The 17,852-nt window shown below is 35.9% G+C and overlaps 1 protein-coding gene across 3 annotated transcripts; it reads left to right on the top strand.

Moving 5' to 3' along the window:
- Window positions 1–2,553: 2,553 nt before the first annotated feature.
- On the top strand, window positions 2,554–7,111 carry LOC110685418. 3 transcript variants are annotated; one of them, XM_021861944.1, is made up of 4 exons: window positions 2,554–2,738; window positions 4,076–4,336; window positions 4,528–4,668; window positions 6,418–7,111. In XM_021861944.1, exons 3-4 carry the CDS (start codon window positions 4,642–4,644, stop codon window positions 6,904–6,906), a joined length of 516 nt encoding a protein of 171 aa, XP_021717636.1. In that variant the 5' UTR covers window positions 2,554–2,738; window positions 4,076–4,336; window positions 4,528–4,641; the 3' UTR covers window positions 6,907–7,111. The 3 variants fall into 3 exon arrangements, with proteins under 3 accessions (XP_021717636.1, XP_021717638.1, XP_021717637.1); XM_021861946.1 differs by lacking the exon at window positions 4,076–4,336; XM_021861945.1 differs by lacking the exons at window positions 2,554–2,738; window positions 4,076–4,336 and having other exon boundaries at window positions 4,343–4,668.
- The last annotated feature ends 10,741 nt before the right edge of the window (window positions 7,112–17,852 follow it).

The following is a 17,852-nucleotide window of genomic DNA, read 5'->3' as shown; positions in this document are numbered from 1 at the left end:
GACCAAAGTAAACTGGGATAAATGTTTTTTATAAAAAAGAGACGGAATGAATGATTTAAAGGACACGAAATGAATTATTTTTGGTTTATAGGCACAAAAAAAAGGAAAATAAGTTATGGTTTGGGGAAATGGGCTAGGAATTGGGTTGTTTTATGAAATGGAAATATGGATTTAAGCACTTCAAGATTAAATACTCAACCCGACCAATAATGGCGGTGAAAGGTTGTTCATCATCGGGTTTGGTTTTGGGGAGACATTTTTAGGTGTCTACAGTCAGTCACTTGGATATGCATGAATGATGCATGATCGAGCTATTGACCTACTTTGAAGTTCAATTATAGAGCTTCCGGATATATTAATGGATTCCTTTGACATGAAATTAGCTCGTAGGTATGGGGTCAGGTGTGTGATCATGGAGTCTGATAGCCAAGTTGTCATCAATCGGTTGTCGAAGGTAGTGAACTTTTTCTCTGACAAGGATTCTGTGTTAGATGATGTTATGCTTGTTTATAAATTTCTTTAGTTTGTGTCTTGGTCTCATGTTCGTAGAGATGGAAACTCTATCGCCCATTCCCTAGCTAGGATAGTACCTTTCAGTATCGAGCAAGTATGGGAAAATCATTGTCCCCCCTGAGATTGCTCCTTTTGTATTGATGGACAATTTTTCTAACTCTTGATTAATGGTACTTCTAGGATATATTCAAAAAATAAATAAATAATAATAATCTGCTTTATTCTACAAGAAACTCAAAAGAAAATGAGAAAACTTGGAAAATGCTAACGAACGCCCCCAGGGCGTTGGATAAGTTTAGGGATAGCAGTGGGTTGGGTTAAATGGGAGACCCGCCCCATCCCCGCTCAAGTGGGGTGGAAATGGAGGGAGGTTTGGCGGGTGATGGGGCGGGGATGGGTGTAAAATCTATACCGGCCATGGATGAGGGGCGGGTACGGATTTTAGAGTAGACCCGCCCCATATCCGCCCCGCCCTGTATCCACCTTATACCCGCACCATATTTCCTTCATAAGAGTTTAGAGTTTATGAAATTTGATACCCCCTAAGACCTAATAAGCTTGAATATTTATTTTAACCTAATTTGATATACTTGTCATTAAAATGTGATACAATAGAGCATCACGACAATGGTTTTGGGACAGTTTTGTATGAGGTGGGTATGAATATCCAAGTGGGTGATGGGGCGGGGGATGGATCCTGTCTTATATCCGGTGGGGCGGGTATGCATGTGGTTATTGTACCTGCCACTGGTGGTGGAGCGGGGATGAGTATAAGATTTTTAGGCGGGTATGGATATGGAGGTGCCATCATCCGCATTTGACCTGCCCCATTGCCATCCCTGGATAAGTTAGTTAAAAGTAGAAACATTAAATTAAAACTAACATTAATTACACCGATCAACGCGTGATTTGTCATAATTTTCCAATTTAATACCACTTTATGTAAGATTTTAAACAGGGGCGGAGCCAGGATTTTTAAGTTAGGGGGGCCGACAATAAATTAATATATAAGTATGTATCTTATTATTATTAAAAAAAAGCACACTTTATTATTTTTTCATATAAAAAATGTCAATAATAAAGTACATGTTAAAATTATTGGCAATTTGTTTTTCTATGTATAAATTTGATGTAGAATCCAATTGTTGAACATCAACAACAAATTTTAAAAACCAAGAGTTTTTTTATTTCATGATTATTGTAATCATCTAAATAAAATATTTATAGACAAAAGTTAAAATTTTAATTCTTATAAAATAAAGGCAGTAATACGAGCAGAAAATCGAATAATTAAATAAATAAATCACTTATAGAAGAGGAGAAAAAGTTTAGTAGAGAATTTGAAAAAAAAAAGAAAGAAAGGAAAGAATAAGATGAAATATTGGTCTGTTGGAGACTTGGAGTTTAAAGAATTATGGATTTAAACTATAGGATTTAAAGGTAATTTCTTAATGTTCTCAACATCAACAAACAAATTATACTACAAGAAAAAGGGGAATTAGCAATTGATTTTTGCGACTGGCATAATAATTAGTCGCAAAAAAATTTTGTGACTGAAAAAGACGAGTAATCACAAATTTTGCAACATTGATTTTGCAGTAGTTGCTATGTGGTCGCTAATTAGCAACTAATATTTGCGACTACCATAATAATTAGTTGCAAAAATTATTTTTTTGACTACAAAAAACGAGTTGTCGCAAATTTTGCAACAGATTTTGTAATAGTTGCTATGCAGTCGCTAATCTGCAACATTCCTATAACTTTTTGCAACTAAATTTTAGTTTCTAAGGCTAACAAATTTGAAACAATTTTTTTAAAAAAATTTGCAACTAATATTGCAACTAACATGGTAGTTGCTACTATTTTTTTAAAATTTATTAAAAAGGAATTAAAAACCTTAATATATAATAAGTTTAATTTTTTTATTTTTATTTTTTTTTGGTACGAAAATATAAAAACCCTTAGTAGAAAAGTAAGGAAACAAGTACTACGTAGTATAATGAGTTGTTGCCGCCAAAATAACACAATAAACAATTATATCACTCCTTCCTAAAAAACATAAAATTATATCACTCCTTATTTTCGTGCTACTCGATACTCTTCATCCTCACCAAAAGAAACAAAAAACGAAGGGAAAACGAAAGCCAGAACAGTTCAATTCAGAACTTCAGATCAAACCATCGTCGTCCTCATCTGTCGCCGTTGCGCCATCCATCTCCTCCTCGGTTAGTTACGCATGCTTCCTCTTCCTACCGTCCATTCAATCTTTCTCATATTGCAATTTGCTAATTGCGATTTAGGGTTATCATTGAGTATTTTGTCCAATTTTTTTTTTTAATTTTAGTCTAGTTTCGTTTGCAAATTGCGAACTGATTATAAATTTCGAATTGATTAAATTGCGAATTGAATGAGTTGTGAATTGATTGAATTGAATTTAATCTGGTTTATTGCGAATTGATTGAATTGATTTTGTTTGGCTGCCAATTGCGAATTTTTGGGTTATTTTTGAAATCAATTATTGTAAAACCATTCAAACATGATTTATTATTCAAAAAGCCCTAATTATTACTAATTTCTTTATGACTGATTTCATTTGCCCTGAGGTTTGCAAGGTCTGGATAAGTTTGAATTCTCTGTACAATTTTCAGAAAATGAAAGAATAATTAAGTAAAGGATGTATGCATTTTTACATTGTAATTAAGGATAGAAATGACAATGATAAAAAGGAAATGTAAAAAGTGATCATGTTTATTGTATATTTACCTTGAAATCTTCATATTAAACTGCTGGCACATTGACTAATCATGTCATTGATGATTAGCATTGTCTATTTCAAACATGCTTGTATATTTTATGACATGTTGCAGCTTCTGTGTGATTAAAAGGGTATTTGGTTGCCTCAATGACATATATCCCAAGGATTATTTTATTCAAGTTCTTGTAGTTATTATAATGTGTACTGTTTTGTTTACTTCCTCAATAATGTCATGGGTGCATCATTTATATTTTTGTCAGATGGAATTGGAAAACGTTTCTAATTCAATATTAAAGATGTGTATGTGTTTCTCCTTGGTTCTGCTAATGAGTGATTTCATTGGCCAGACTTTGAACTTACTTTTCTAATAGGGAGATTTGGCCCTATATTATCGATTAAAAATGACTGAAGTCTCTGTCACATAATGGTAACAATATAAACAATTTGATGTGGTTTTGTAGTTTCTTTCTAGGCTAAAGTCAATAATTTGTCTATTTATACCCCAAGCTTCTGAAAAATGAAGTCTGCCCAACTTCTTATTTACTGATCAATTTCACTTGTTCTATGAGAATACATTTCATGTCAGGATTAACTGTCTTTAGTCAAAGAGGATCTTTGTGGGGGAAGGGAATGGGGTTGAGGTGGATTAGGTTTATCACCTGCTTGATTGCTTCAATGTTACTTTGTCATGAATTTCTCAAAGCCTCAATATATTTTTAGAATTTAAGACATTCTCTTATAGTCATTGCTCTTAACTAGTGAAGTTGCATATTTCAATATTATCTTTGAGTCTCTAATTATGTGCAGCGTACATATACTTGGAGACCCGAGTTTGATGCTAAGGCTAGGAGAGAATTTGACAAAAATTAGGGGACCGACTTAGGGGTACATTGAACCAAGTTTACAAAATGGCTTTCCATAAGCAAGTTAGTTTCATGACTGACACTGTTCGAGCTGAATTCATAAATAAGCGTAAGCATCCTGATTTTGTGAAACGTTCTAACCAAGCAAGAGATAATCAGTTATCTGGCCAAACATTAGAGAAGTTTGACCCTGGCCATCGCCAAGGTAGCGTATCTACTCCTCAAGTGGTTAAAAAATTGTTAAGTGTATGATTTTATTAGCAACAAACTTATGATTTTTAATATAATATTGAAGCTAGTAGAAAATTTTTAGCCACTAATAGAGATGACTATAACTGCTCGTTATTACAATTGCTCTGTAGTCTATGTCCCCCTATTTTTTGTTGCTTTTTTTAGTGCCAACAACTTCTAATACAAGGTAAAGAAAAAGGATGGGAAATTTTACTGACTGCTGCTGAAGTCTATGAGAGCACTCATTCTGTTTGTGTGGGCAATGATGAAGTTTAATTGATGAGTGACAAGTCTCAAAAAGTCATGGTATGAGTATACTTCTATATTTTTCTAAGATTACAAAAAAATATATGGTAGTTAATGTTTGGAAATATTATAGATTGTTTATTTGTTTGTGTGATTGAGTTGGAGGATGAGAATGATTTGCCGGCATTAATCATATGATTAATGTGGTATGGCATAATGTGAATTGAAACAAGTTAATTTTGAAGTCATACCCTATAGGAGGGAATTCTTCAATTTACAAAGGAGACTCTATCAAAATTTTTACTAATAACTGCTTACATAAATTATTTTGCTATAAGTGTTGCATTTTTTTTTATTTTTTTTTTTAAAAAAACAACTATAATAAATATACCCCTGATCCTCTCTTCCCCAATAGTTGTACCTTTGTAATCTAGAACATCTATTAAGAGGTAAAATGACACTTTTACCCCTGATCCTCACATCCAGGAATTTCCAAACCATCACCACCCACCCTCAAATGAGTTTGACTACCCAACGACAAACACACTATGCCAGAATATGGAAACCACTACCATCACCATTCCATCACTTGACTTAGCTGCATCATCACCTATCCACCTGCCTATAGATCTAGATGCTCAATGCCAATCCTGCTTGGACCCTCACTGCCACAGTGCCACTGATACCATTTGCTTTGACCCTCACTGCCATTAATACCATTTGCTTAGATCCTCACCTAACTTTTCACAAATAGATTTTGTAACCAAACTCAATTACATATGAAACACTCATCGAACACGGGCAGGTCTTAGTCTCTTGCCATTTGTTGCATAGCTCAGTCTCGAACTTGCCTTGATTGTAAACTTCTAGCTCAATTGGTCCGTTTTTGTTGCTCCCTCCTCGCACATATACCTTTTGTTGTACACAAAACAAGTTAAGCAAATTATTGCAATCCTTGTGAGATCTATAAGATAATGCAGGAATTAGAATTTTACATAAATCAGATGGTATCTAAAGGCAAGTGTTTTACTGCTATGTACTGATTTGATGTCCAAAATGAAAGACTGTATAAGATAACAATTGATAATCTAAGAAGATAAACGGGCCAAACAACTCAATGATACCAAGCCAAAAAGAGAAGCAGAATTGACATCTAGTGAGAAGATTGAGAACCTCAGAAATACTCTTATCCCAAAAACAGCAAACTACTACTACACATTAAAGCTTTTTAGCAAGTCTCAAAATCAAACTGAAGATCTTCAGCATGCCAATTAATCACCAGACTTACTATGTTCTTTCTTATATCCAAAATTATGAACCTAGTTAGTGAAATCCTGCAATTACTTGACAAAATGAGAGGCAGAATTGAAATCCAGTTAGAACTTCAGAAATACTCTTATCCCAACAACAACAAATTACAACTATTCATTAAAGATTTTTGGTGAGTCTTGAAATCAAACTGAACATCTTCAGCATGCTAATTAATCACCAGACTTTCTATATTCTTTCTTATAACTAAAATTATCAATTTAGTTTAGTGAAATCCTACAACTAAACTAAATTGATAATGTGTCTAGGTACTCTGACTGTACTTGTATTCATGTTCTTGCATCATTGATGGGTAATACTTTATTAGCTGCTCTAAAGCAATTAAATTAAATCGTGTTTTAGAAGTCCAAACTAGTTTTTGGCCTGGACGATGTCCCGAGTCATTGCTTGTATTTTTATTATAGTTGATTTTTAAATGTATTTAGTTTATTTAAGTTTTAACATTTGAGATCATAGTTACTAATACATATATTAATGCAGGGAGAATATATGGAAAAACTTGAGGAATATAAGAACAAAGGAATTGAGATAAACCCCGACAAAGTCTACTTGGAGGTTGTAGGTGGGAAAAAGAAAGGAAAAGTCTACGGTTTAGGGAGTGCTTCACAAATGTATTACAAGAGAGATCTTCCACTCTCAATCTACTGCATCATCTTCCACTCTCAATCTACTACATCATCTTCCACTCCTTCCATGATTTCTCAATTAAGTTCTCAAGTTGAAGAACTAAAGAAGATGGCGGAAGAAAACCATAACAAGGTAGAAGAAAGCCAAAAAATAGCGTCAGAGAGCTTAAAATATGCTAAGGAATTCGTCGAAGATCATGAGATCGAAAAAGATACATGGAAGAAGGAAAAATTAGCTATGCAAAAAACATTCAAGGAAATGGCATCACTTGTAAAACAAGATTATCGTCCTTATAAGCCTCCTACGCCTGCAGTCACCCACACTCGTGATACAACTAAGTGATTTTTATTTTCTTGGTGGTAATTTTATGAACAGTTGGTCTTTTACATTGTTATTAGTTCTTATTTGAAGTAGGTTTTTTTATATGGGAGGTGACTTTTGAAACAATTAGTTATATGAGTTAAATATTGTTTTTTAATACATTGATACAAAATTGATGATATTTTGGATATTTGAATAAAATTAACATTTTGGTTATTTGAATTTATGCGTGGTTACCTTTTTTGTTTTGTGATTAATATTGGTCATCGCTTAATTATGGTCTCAAATATTGATAGTTAGTCGCAAATATTTAGCGATTGCAAATTTGGTTTAGAGACTAATTGGTTAGTTTCAAAAGCATTAGTCTCAGTAGTCGCTAATCTGTCACAAATAATTAGTTTTGTAGTCGCAAAAGTTTGGTCTCGTAAGTAGTTTCTAATCCGTCGCAAAAAAACATTAGTCTCAATAGTCGCAAATCCGTCACAATAAAACTAGTCTCCGTAGTCGCAAAAGTTTAGTCTCGTAGTCGAAAAAGTTTGGTCTTGCAGTCGCTAATCTGTCATAAAAGTAGTCTTAAAACATTGATCTCTGTAGTTTCTAATCCGTCGCAAATATATTACGACGGACAATAATTTAGTTGCTAAAATTTGAAAGTTAGTCGCTAAATGGTAGTTGCAAAGGCATTGCAAATCCGTCGCTAAATTTGCGACTGTTCAAAAAGTAGTCGCAAAAATGGATTTGCGACGAGGTCTTTGGCAACGAACCAAAGTAGTTGCAAATCCGTTGCAAATCCATTTTTACGAAGAATTTGCACTACTTTGGCCGTCGCTAATTACCCTTTTTCTTGTAGTGTTAAAAGTAATAATAAAAATAAATCACTTATACTTGTAGAAGAGTAGAAGTTTAGTAGAGAATTTGGACAAAAAAAGAGAGAAAAGAATAAGATGAAAGATCGATCTAATATCTTTGGAGTTATAAAGAATTATTGATGTAAACTAGGAAGTTAAAGTTATTTTTTAATGTTTTTAACACATCAACAAAAATAAATTAAAAAAAATCAAAGCAGGTAGCATCGAACCTCATATCTACAAAATGATTCTAAGCCCACTTACAACTAAGCTACTACAATTCTAGCAAAAATTTAATGATATCAATAGTATATCTCCAACCCTTAAAAGTGAGAAGTTGAGGGAGATTAAGGGTTTTGACAAAAATTAAGGGTTTTTGACAAAATTAGTGAAAGTGAATAGTAACTTCAAAAGGAATAGTGCATTGACCAAATTTTTCTTCTTTTTTGTTGGTAATTTCGAAAATGCCATCAAGAATTGTTGACTTTTCTTGACTTCCTTCACTTTCATTCATATAATTACGGTTTATGTGATTATGAAAGAATTAGCTTTTAGCTTGTTTTAAGGCATGTGTTTTTTGGGTGGGTTAGGTTTTTTTTTTTTTTTTTTTTTTTTTTTTTTTTTTTTTTTTTAAAAAAAAGCTATAAAAGAACTTCATTTTCTAAATTTTTGTTACATGCAAAATTTCAAGTGATTGAAACATTTCTGATCCACAAATTCTTTTGGAAAATATTCAGGTAATTTTCAAGCATCCAGTATTTTTTGAAGTTGATTAATGCAAGATTAATGGTTGTATTTTTTTTTTCTAATTATGTTATTTTTTTGAAATTAGTCTGTGGTCTTACTTGGACATGTTATTTGTTTGTTTAATTTTGAAAATTTGGTATGGTTTTAATTCAATTCTTGATCTTGATATACTAAGTTCGAATTTGCATGCAAGCATATTTATCTAATTAATATTATGTTATTTTTTTGAATTTAGTTTGTGAGTTTACTTGGACATGTTATTTGTTTGTTTGGAATTGAAATTTTGATATGGTTTTAATTCAATGCAAAATTAATGGGTGTATTTTTTTTAATTATATTATTTTTTCGAATTTAGTTTGTGGTCTTACTTGGACATGTTATTTGTTTTTTTGATTTTGAAATTTTGTTATAGTTTTAATTTAATTCTTGATATACTAAGTTTGATTTTGCATGCAAGCATATTTATCTAATTATGTTATTTTTTCGAATTTAGTTTGTGGGCTTACTTGGATATGTTATTTGTTTGTTTGATTTTGTTATGGTTTTAATTCAATTCTTGATATACTAAGTTTGATTTTGCATGCAAGCATATTTATGAGTGAAACCTTTATATATTATGTTATTTGTTCATATTTAGTGTGTATGTAAAATTTATGGGTGTAATTTTTACTAATCTAAATTTTTGTTGCATGCAAAATTTCAAGTGATTGAAGCATTTCTGATCCACAATTTCTTTTGGAAAATTTTCAGGTAATTTTCAAGCATTCAATATTTTATGAAGTTGGTTGATGCAAAATTTATGGGTGTATTTTTAAAAAATTGTGTTATTTTTTCGAATTTAGTTTGTAGGCTTACTTGGACATGTTATTTGTTTGTTTGATTTTAAATTTTTGTTATGGTTTTAATTCAGTTCTTTATATACTAAGTTTGATCTTGCATGCAAGCATATTTATGAATGACATTTTTATATATTATGTTATTTGTTTGTATTTAGTGTGTGTGCAAAATTTATGGGTGTAATTTTTTTCTAGTTATGTTATTTTTTCGATTTAGTTTGTTGGTTTTCTTGGACATGTTATTTGTTTGTTTGATTTTGAAATTTAGATATGGTGTTATTTTCTGGAAATGTCATCAAGAGTTGTTTACTTTTGTTGTCTTCCTTCATTTTCATTCATATAATTGTGGTTTATGTGATTAATAAACTTGTGATTAATGAAGTGGTGAAGTGGACATGTATTGCATTGTGTAATACATTATGAAAGAAATAGCTTTTAGCTTGTTTTAAGGCATGTGTTTTTTTGTATGGGTTAGTGTAGGGAATATTTCAAGCATTACCCCTAGCTTGAACCCCATTGTGATCATACACTAAAGTACGGTGGCGTCCAAAGGGAAAGAAGATAGAGAAAAAAGAGTTGCCAACAAGTTTTAGGAACTTGTAAACCGTTCACGAGGTGAAGGTTACACCCCTTAACGATCCAGGAGATCGTCAACTCCAATAGGTCTTGAACCATGACTGGTAGTTCGGGGATGAAGGTACAAATCCAACCTAAAAGAGATTGAACCTGCCCTAATAATAGGCCTCTACTTTATTCTGATCGTATTCATGTACGCTTTCTGACTAACATGCAATCAATAGGATTAACCCTAAATCTGTTTATCTATGTTGGTTGAATTTAATGCACAAATAAAATATTATTGGCGATCACTTAAATTATAATCAAATTAACCTAAATAAGACTATTAATTATCTTATTAAGCGTGATTACAAGTACCAATTCCCTTTAAACATGCATGAAAGACGTGATCAAGCAATAACAATAAATATAATCAAGCAACATATCATAAAAATAAACCCTAGCAAGATCCTAGGGATGATACTAACAAGATTAATAACAAACCCTAGCATGTCACTAAGCAATAAAAATCAAATATGTAACCCTAACATGATACTAACAATCATAAATATTTGAAAGAATATAAAAGGCATCATAATTTTAATCATACTTGATATTAGCATTTTTTAGTTGTTACCCTAAACATGATTTCTACATCATAATATCAATAAAAACCATTAAAGCACTTACTTGGATGCCTCGTATCTCTTTCTAATAACAAAATACACGCGTTAGTAACTTCAAGGAAAATAATAAACAACAATTAAATTAAATAAATGAAATAGAGATTTGGGACCAAACCCTCAGAAATTAAAACCTTTCACGTCTAGGGCGAAGGCAACTTCGAACAATGCTAGGTGTTTCTTGGTCTTGTGAATGCAGAATTTTGAATGCAAAAGGGTTGATTTAGAAAAGAAAGAGAAAAAGAAGGCTTTAGCTTTGAGAGAGAAGAGAATTAGAGAATTGGTGATTATAGATGTTTTTAGATGAAAGAAAACGGAGTTTTTAGGAGGATATTTATAGAGAAAATCAGCCAAAAAGATAAAAAAACAAATAAGAGTTTCGACGTGAAAAAACGAAGTTAGCGTCAGACGCTGACATTAGCTCCAGGCGCTAACACTAGCGTCAGGCGCTAATGACTGGCGTTAGGCGCTAATCAAATTTTGTACGCGTTTTCTAAATTCAGATAAAATTTAACCGTACAGGAGGATAAAATCGTATTTTCCTCAAAAACACACTTTTATTCTGATTAAAACTCTAAAAAGTCAACCAAAGTCAATTTATCAATGCTAATTAAATTAGGAATGAAAAGAATATTATAGAAGAATCTAGAAATCTAAAACCATTACTAATTGCATTAGGAATAATGATAAATCCACACTAGGCCCTCCTCTAGATCATTGGGACGCATATAAGGCTCAAACCGGGCCCAGTTTAGTAATTTGGTCATAACTTCCTCTATATTCATCGGAATTGGGCTTATAATATATCGTTGGAAAGCTCTTTTCAAGCCCCATCCAACTACACCATTATTAGACCCTTACTATGGACCAAACAAACTAGATTGGCTATTTTCTAAAAATAGGTTTTCAAAAATAGAGAGAAAAGAAAAGAAATTAAAACTATCCGCAACACTAAACTTTCTACACTTAAATTCATTCGATTACGATTCAATGTGAAAGGTACTCATCACCAGATTTGGTTTTGGGGAGACACAAATGGGTGTCTACAGAAGCCCCCACTTTGACTGAGTTTAGAGAAATGCAAGTTTCGAAAACAAAAGTCAAAGTATTGATAGGGACAGAGAATGATTCAGAACGTTCTGCGATCCTAAACCACTCTTGTAACGCCGATACCTGCAAACTAGCATTAGTTAAACAGATAAAAGAGTTAAGAAACGCGTATCTTGCACTGTCGAGTACACGTCTCTGAAAGTAATCGTTTTACTGCCGCATTGCTGTATTTCTGTATTTTTGACGACCTCCTGCAAGCTAGAGAATGCCGCCTGACGACTGCTACGCTTGTAAATCCCTCCAATTCTGCTATGATAGACTTCTGCAAGCTAGAGAACCCCGTCAAAGATTGCTTCGCTTAAATCATCTTTTAGCACTTTGTGACCATCTTCCGCAAGCCAGGGAACACGATCGAAGACAACTTCGCTTGAAATCACCTCAAGTTGTTTGTGAAAACTCTCCTCAAGCTAGGGAACGCTGCCAAAGATATCCTTGCTTGAAGGTATCCTCATTTGTTGCGATAATATTCCGAGGAAAATTACCGAAGACCCATGCTTGTCGATCTTGAAAAGCTCGCTTGAACTTTGCTTCCGCTATGCTTGTACGCCGGCGCTTCTGCTGCTTTTGAACCTGTATGTCGGTGCCTTTTGCTGAATGAACCAGTATGTCAGTGCCTTTTGCTGAATTTTGAACCTGTTTGTCGGTGCTTACGATGAGCCATGAGCCAATGCTTAGGCGCTTTAAGCTAAGTGAGACGATCATTCATCAGGTCGATCACTTAATTGTATTCGAGCCGATTAATAAATCATGTCAAATTTCTTAGAGGGGCTAACTGGCGTACCAAAGAACCCAAAATATATTGCAAGAGGTTGGAACAACCTCACTGAGTGGTTGGCAATCTGTCGCCGCTGATATAACGCTAGCGCCGCATTTTTGGCTGTAGCGCCAAGTGCTACACCTTATCGACTGGCGCCAAGGCCTGTTGCGTGGCGCTAGAGTTGGGTTTTCCATAAATACTCTTCTCTTCTTCATTTCCGTTGCTGCTGTTCGTCTTTTGCTCGAAAATCACTCAAAACTTCAATTTGTTCGTTCTTGTTCGTTTCTCAACCGAATTCGCTCAAATTTGTTGCAAATCAAAGATTATTCCATCCATTTTCCCGATCTATGTAAGTTTCCTCCAAACTCACGCCAATTTTAATGAATTTCGCATGTGTTTGTTCACGAATTTCTTGAAAATTCGAAACTTAAATTGCTTAATTCTCTTTGTTTGTCAAATTTTATGCCATGAAATTGCTTGATTATGTTTATATATTGCCTAGGGAGTAATTTGAGGCTTTTTTGACTCAATTTGGTGAAGAAACGAATAAATCACCATTGTTAGACCTCTTAAGGTCGAGAAGACAATGTGGCTCGTTCTTGACGTTTTTTGCTAGCAATTCTTGTCCAATTTGTCACAATAATTACTATAGTTTGCAAGAAATTGTTTGAATGCTTGAAAAATTCCGTATATGCTCAATTTGAATTTGTGCTCTGTTTTAGTACTACGTACTCTGTTTTTTGCGAACATAGTATCATGCGGCTAGGCAAACTTTAGATACTATGGAACCTTAATTTATGATAATTTTTCACAATGTAGCATGGTTAGACAGCGAGGTTCGGGTTCACGGTATCGAGACGTTCGACGGGAGCACGAGCCCGTAGAGGACGACGCCGACCCGTCCACTTCTCTCGGCCGACTCCCTGATTGGGATGAGTGGACTCTGTACTTCTCTCCCGTCCACCACATTTTTGAGAGGGTACGATGGGGTCCACAGTTGGTAGGACGCGCTGCCATGGTTCAGGTTGCGATACTTTGGGCAACCTGTACAAGATGTACATCGACAATGACGGAGAGGCGAGACTTCTCTGGGAGTCTTGTGGCTAGCTGCACTTTACGAGACCTCAGAGGCCATGATTTCCTCTAGAGGGGGTCACCATGTGGTTTGTGCTCTGGTGGAGTTCTTTTGGGACACCACCAACAATTTCCACTTTCCTTGGGGTGAGATGATGGTCACCCCGGCCGACTTCAGTCTCATTATGGGACTAGAGTTTAGCTTTGTTACGCTACCGTTTGACAACGAGATCAACGTCTTTTCTCCCGAGGTTGAGGAGCTCTTGGGTCCGATTGCTGTTAGGGCTCGTGCTGAGGTAGAGTTGACCCAGTTCAGTGCGAAGGGGATTCGCCGTTCGACTCTAGCAGCGGCTTTTGACGATAATACGACCACCTAAGAGCAGCGGGTCCGCATCTTTGTACTTATCTTGCTGTCAGGGACGTTCTCTCCTGACAAGGGTAGTAGAGTGCTGCTTTACTACCTGCCTGCAGTCCGTGATCTACGCTTGATCGGGACTTATGACTGGGCCAGCTTGGCCTATGCCGACTTCATCCGAGCGTTACGAGACTCGTGTCAACACCGGTCCTTCACGGGGAACGTCGCTCTATCCGACTTTTGGAGGGTCGTAAAGCTATACTTTATCTCCCATAAAGTTTAGCTCTAAGCTTTGATTAGCACTTGCTGATAAATTTTGCCTTTTGTAGATCTGGTTCTACGAGTACTTTCCCTCGGTTGCGCCGGAGAGACCGTCGCCGCGCAGGTTTCCAGTGAGTGCTTCTTGGGGAAGCCGCCGTGCTGGGATGTCTACTGCTTACGTCCGAGATTGGATCATCTCAGTATGGTTCCTTACATATTTGAACACTTTGTAATACCTTCGACAGATTCTTATCTGATAGGCATTCTTTGCAGGAGCCTGACGTGCTGTACCGACCGTGGGTCGGCTTGGTTGTCCCAGGACTAGCCGCGCAGTATACTGTTGAGCGTCGCTACTTCTTAGGGACATATGGAGCGATCGCGTATGTTGGAGAGAGGGTTGCTATTCAGCATTCCTTAGACACCTTTGTCGTTCCTGCTCCTCCACCACGTCACATGTTCAACGCCGCGAGGTTGGTGAGCATGTCAGAGAGAGATGGTACCCCTTGGCGATCTTATACGATCCCCAGGCGGTGCTATGAGGAGGAGCTACTGCCGTTGTTAGCTTCAGTCCCTGTACTGGCTGAAGAGGTGGCGGTATGATTTTCAGCTTTTACCTTTCGTTAAGTAGCCCCCAAGTAATGCTTTACTGACTTTGATTTGCTTTTGTCAGGCTGATCCTACTGAGTTCGTGCCACCTCGTATGTCCATTCATTATCAGGGGACATATGGGCCAATTGAGGAGATGATTCCTCCAGCTCCTGAGGTTGAGTGCTTCGTGGAGCGGTCGATTCCTCGCCACCAGACTCGGGTAAGCTTATTTGCAATTTTTGTCCATATATGTTATGCATCTTTACTGACTTTATTTTCTTGACAGTTCTCGCGCGAGGTGGTTACGGCGATGGCACAGTGCATATATGCCTTCCGGAGCCAGCTCGTTCGGATGAGGAACGTGGCTACATGTCGTCGCAACGATGTCGGTCAGGAGGTAGTTTTTCCCTTCTTATTTTTGCATTACTGCTTCTATTTTGCTTGTTTCTGATTTTGGTTTCTTTTGCAGTGTCAACCCATTCCTTCTCGTACCCGTACGAGGCCTGAGGTACGGAGAGAGCCGGCGAGGTCTAGCTCGAGACGTCGCCGCACTGGTTCTGGCGGTCGGGGTGGTCGTTCTGAGGATGCCCGCACCGATATGGTGGAGGGCTCAGGCTCTTAATCTGAGGGTGCACATGCTGCTCCTGTAGGCCAGGGAGAGGCCACCTCGGCTCTTCGAGGTGGTGGGATGTACGAGTTCGGCTCGTCATCGCAGCAGCCTCCGCAGCCTCAACCTTAGGTTGATCTTGGGTGGACGGGTCCTGTGCTGAGTTTTCCACCTCCAGAGGAGACCGGAGCTGGAGTTAGTGGAGAGGTTACTCCTCGTACGGTGCAGTTTTATGAGATGATGGGTGTACGTCCCCTGGCGCCGTAGTTTTTTCCTGTGCTTTTTTTATTTTGACTTTGTATAGAACTTTGCCTTTATTTAGACATGCTTGTATATACATTACTTATGAGTTTATTTAGTATTTATTTATTATTTATCATTTTTTATTTCTCTTTTATTTCTATTTATTTTTATTTTATTTTTTTATGTGCATGTTTGTGTGTGCAAAGAATTGTGAAAATTAATTGAAAAAATGAAAGTAAAAATATTGAACAAATGACCATTCCGTCATTTTTATTATTGGTGGAGGGTATCTGACTTTCTCCCCCAAAAGAAAAAATGAAAAAATGAAAGTAAAAATATTAGATTTATAAAAAACTTAGAAGTTAAGTCTAAATAAAAATCCGAAAAATAATATAATATAATTAATATAATAGTTATATTAGTTAAGAAGAAAAAATAAATATAATTCAGAAAAAAAAGAATAGAAGACCGTAAAGTCATTGGTCAGACTCGAATCAGGCAAAAAAAAAAATGCGATTTTGGAAAGCTCGTATGATAAGACACGTTAGCACCACTTGGCGCCACGCATTTTGGTTTAGCGCCAGGCGCCTAGTTTCTGGCGCCAGGCTCTGGCGTCAGGCGACAATGTCTGGCGCCTGGCGCTGATGAGCGCCGACTCTGAATCCTTTCCGGATTAAAACTGCGCCGATTTGGTGTATAAATAGCCCCCTGCCCAGCCGATTTTCTTCATAATTTCAGCAGATTAAATATATTCTTAGCTTTTGAAAACATAATAATCATGTCTCTAGTCTCTAAAAGTTTTACCAACTTCACTCATGAATGGTGTCGGTCTCTTACTGCTAAGGAGAGAAAAGACTTAGATGTTTTTCATATGGGGGGTATTTATGGTGTCAAAGGGGTAGATCTTGATGTAGACTTTATTCATACCGCCCTAGAATATTGGGATGTGGATACTCATTGTTTTAGACTAGGGTGTGACGAAATTAGCCCTTTGTCGGAAGAATTCGGTGCTATTTTAGTTTTCCTTGCATTAGATCTTGTAGTAATCCCTAGAATACATGAATATTATCATAAGGATTTTGAGCGCTTCTTTAATTTAAAAGACAAAGATATAACGAAAATAGTAGATGGTAGCATAGTTAATTTGAAAGAATTTGCTCGCCATTATTTTGATAGACCTTATTCTGAGTCCTTTCATGTTTATAGAAGAAGGGCTTTTCTTTTTTGCATGCTTAATCAATATCTTCTCACTAGTGGTAAAACTAATGAAGCAATTATATCAACTGTTTTGGAGCAGATTGAATCTGGGAGAAATCCAATGCCATTAATAGTTGGAGAGACTATGCTTAGCCTTGACGAATTAAAGAAGAATCCAAAGGCGCCTTTTCGGGGCTCTCCAATTTTATTACAGTTAGAAAAATAATATTTTTAATTGCAGAAATCAAAAACATATTTTTGTATAGTAATATTAATTTATTTGCATTGAATTTCTTTACAGATGTGGCTAATGGAAAGACTAGAATTAGTAAGTCCTCCAGACAATATTGAGAAGTACACTCCAAACTGCTTTGTGAGAAGGAAGAAACGCTTCTCTAAGATGGGGCGCCATGAATGGAAGAAGGTTTTCGGGTCTTGCAATTTTTCCATCAAGTGGGTCATCTCTTGGTGGAAAATAGAAAATATGGTTGGTGTTAACAAGCAACCTTTCTGACGTCTTCCAAGCTTGTCCCGAATGACTTTTTATTACCCCTGCAGGGTAAAAAGACAGTACGGCCTACTTCAAACAATTCCTTCCGGGGATCTTCGTCGTCCCTATGAATTTCCTGTCTCTCAAGAAGTAGACAAATTTGATACTTATTGGAGCGCTAGACCTTTAAATTATGGGAAGTGATTACCCAAAAGGTTCCTCTTTCATTGCCCAATGATGTGAAAAAGTGGCTTCTGAAGAAACCTTCAAAGGGCATGAAGAAAAATCAGAGTAAAACTGATGTGAAGAGTCATCTAGGTAACAAAGTGATTCCTGTTAAGGAATGCTTGGGTGAAAGAGTTGAGTTCAAAACTCCTACAATGCCTAAGAAGAAAAGCTCTACGAAGGATAAAGGAAAAAGGAAAGCTGACACTAAAGAGAAAAGGGTTTGGGTAGAAAAGAAATATGGGGTCCTAGCTAAAGGAGAAACTATTTACTCCAAAATTGAATGTAGGTCTTCTAAAGGATGCCTACTAGCTAAAGTTATGGATGAGGAAGAAGACGCAGATAAAAATTGGAAGAGGGCAAAGAAAGAGAAAAAAGATTAAAAACA

This window comes from Chenopodium quinoa, unplaced genomic scaffold (genome assembly GCF_001683475.1).
Source record: "Chenopodium quinoa cultivar QQ74 unplaced genomic scaffold, ASM168347v1, whole genome shotgun sequence".
In the NCBI taxonomy this organism is placed as follows: domain Eukaryota; kingdom Viridiplantae; phylum Streptophyta; class Magnoliopsida; order Caryophyllales; family Amaranthaceae; genus Chenopodium; species Chenopodium quinoa.
The sequence above is the reverse complement of the archived record's forward strand: the minus strand, read 5'-3'. Positions and strand labels throughout refer to the sequence as shown.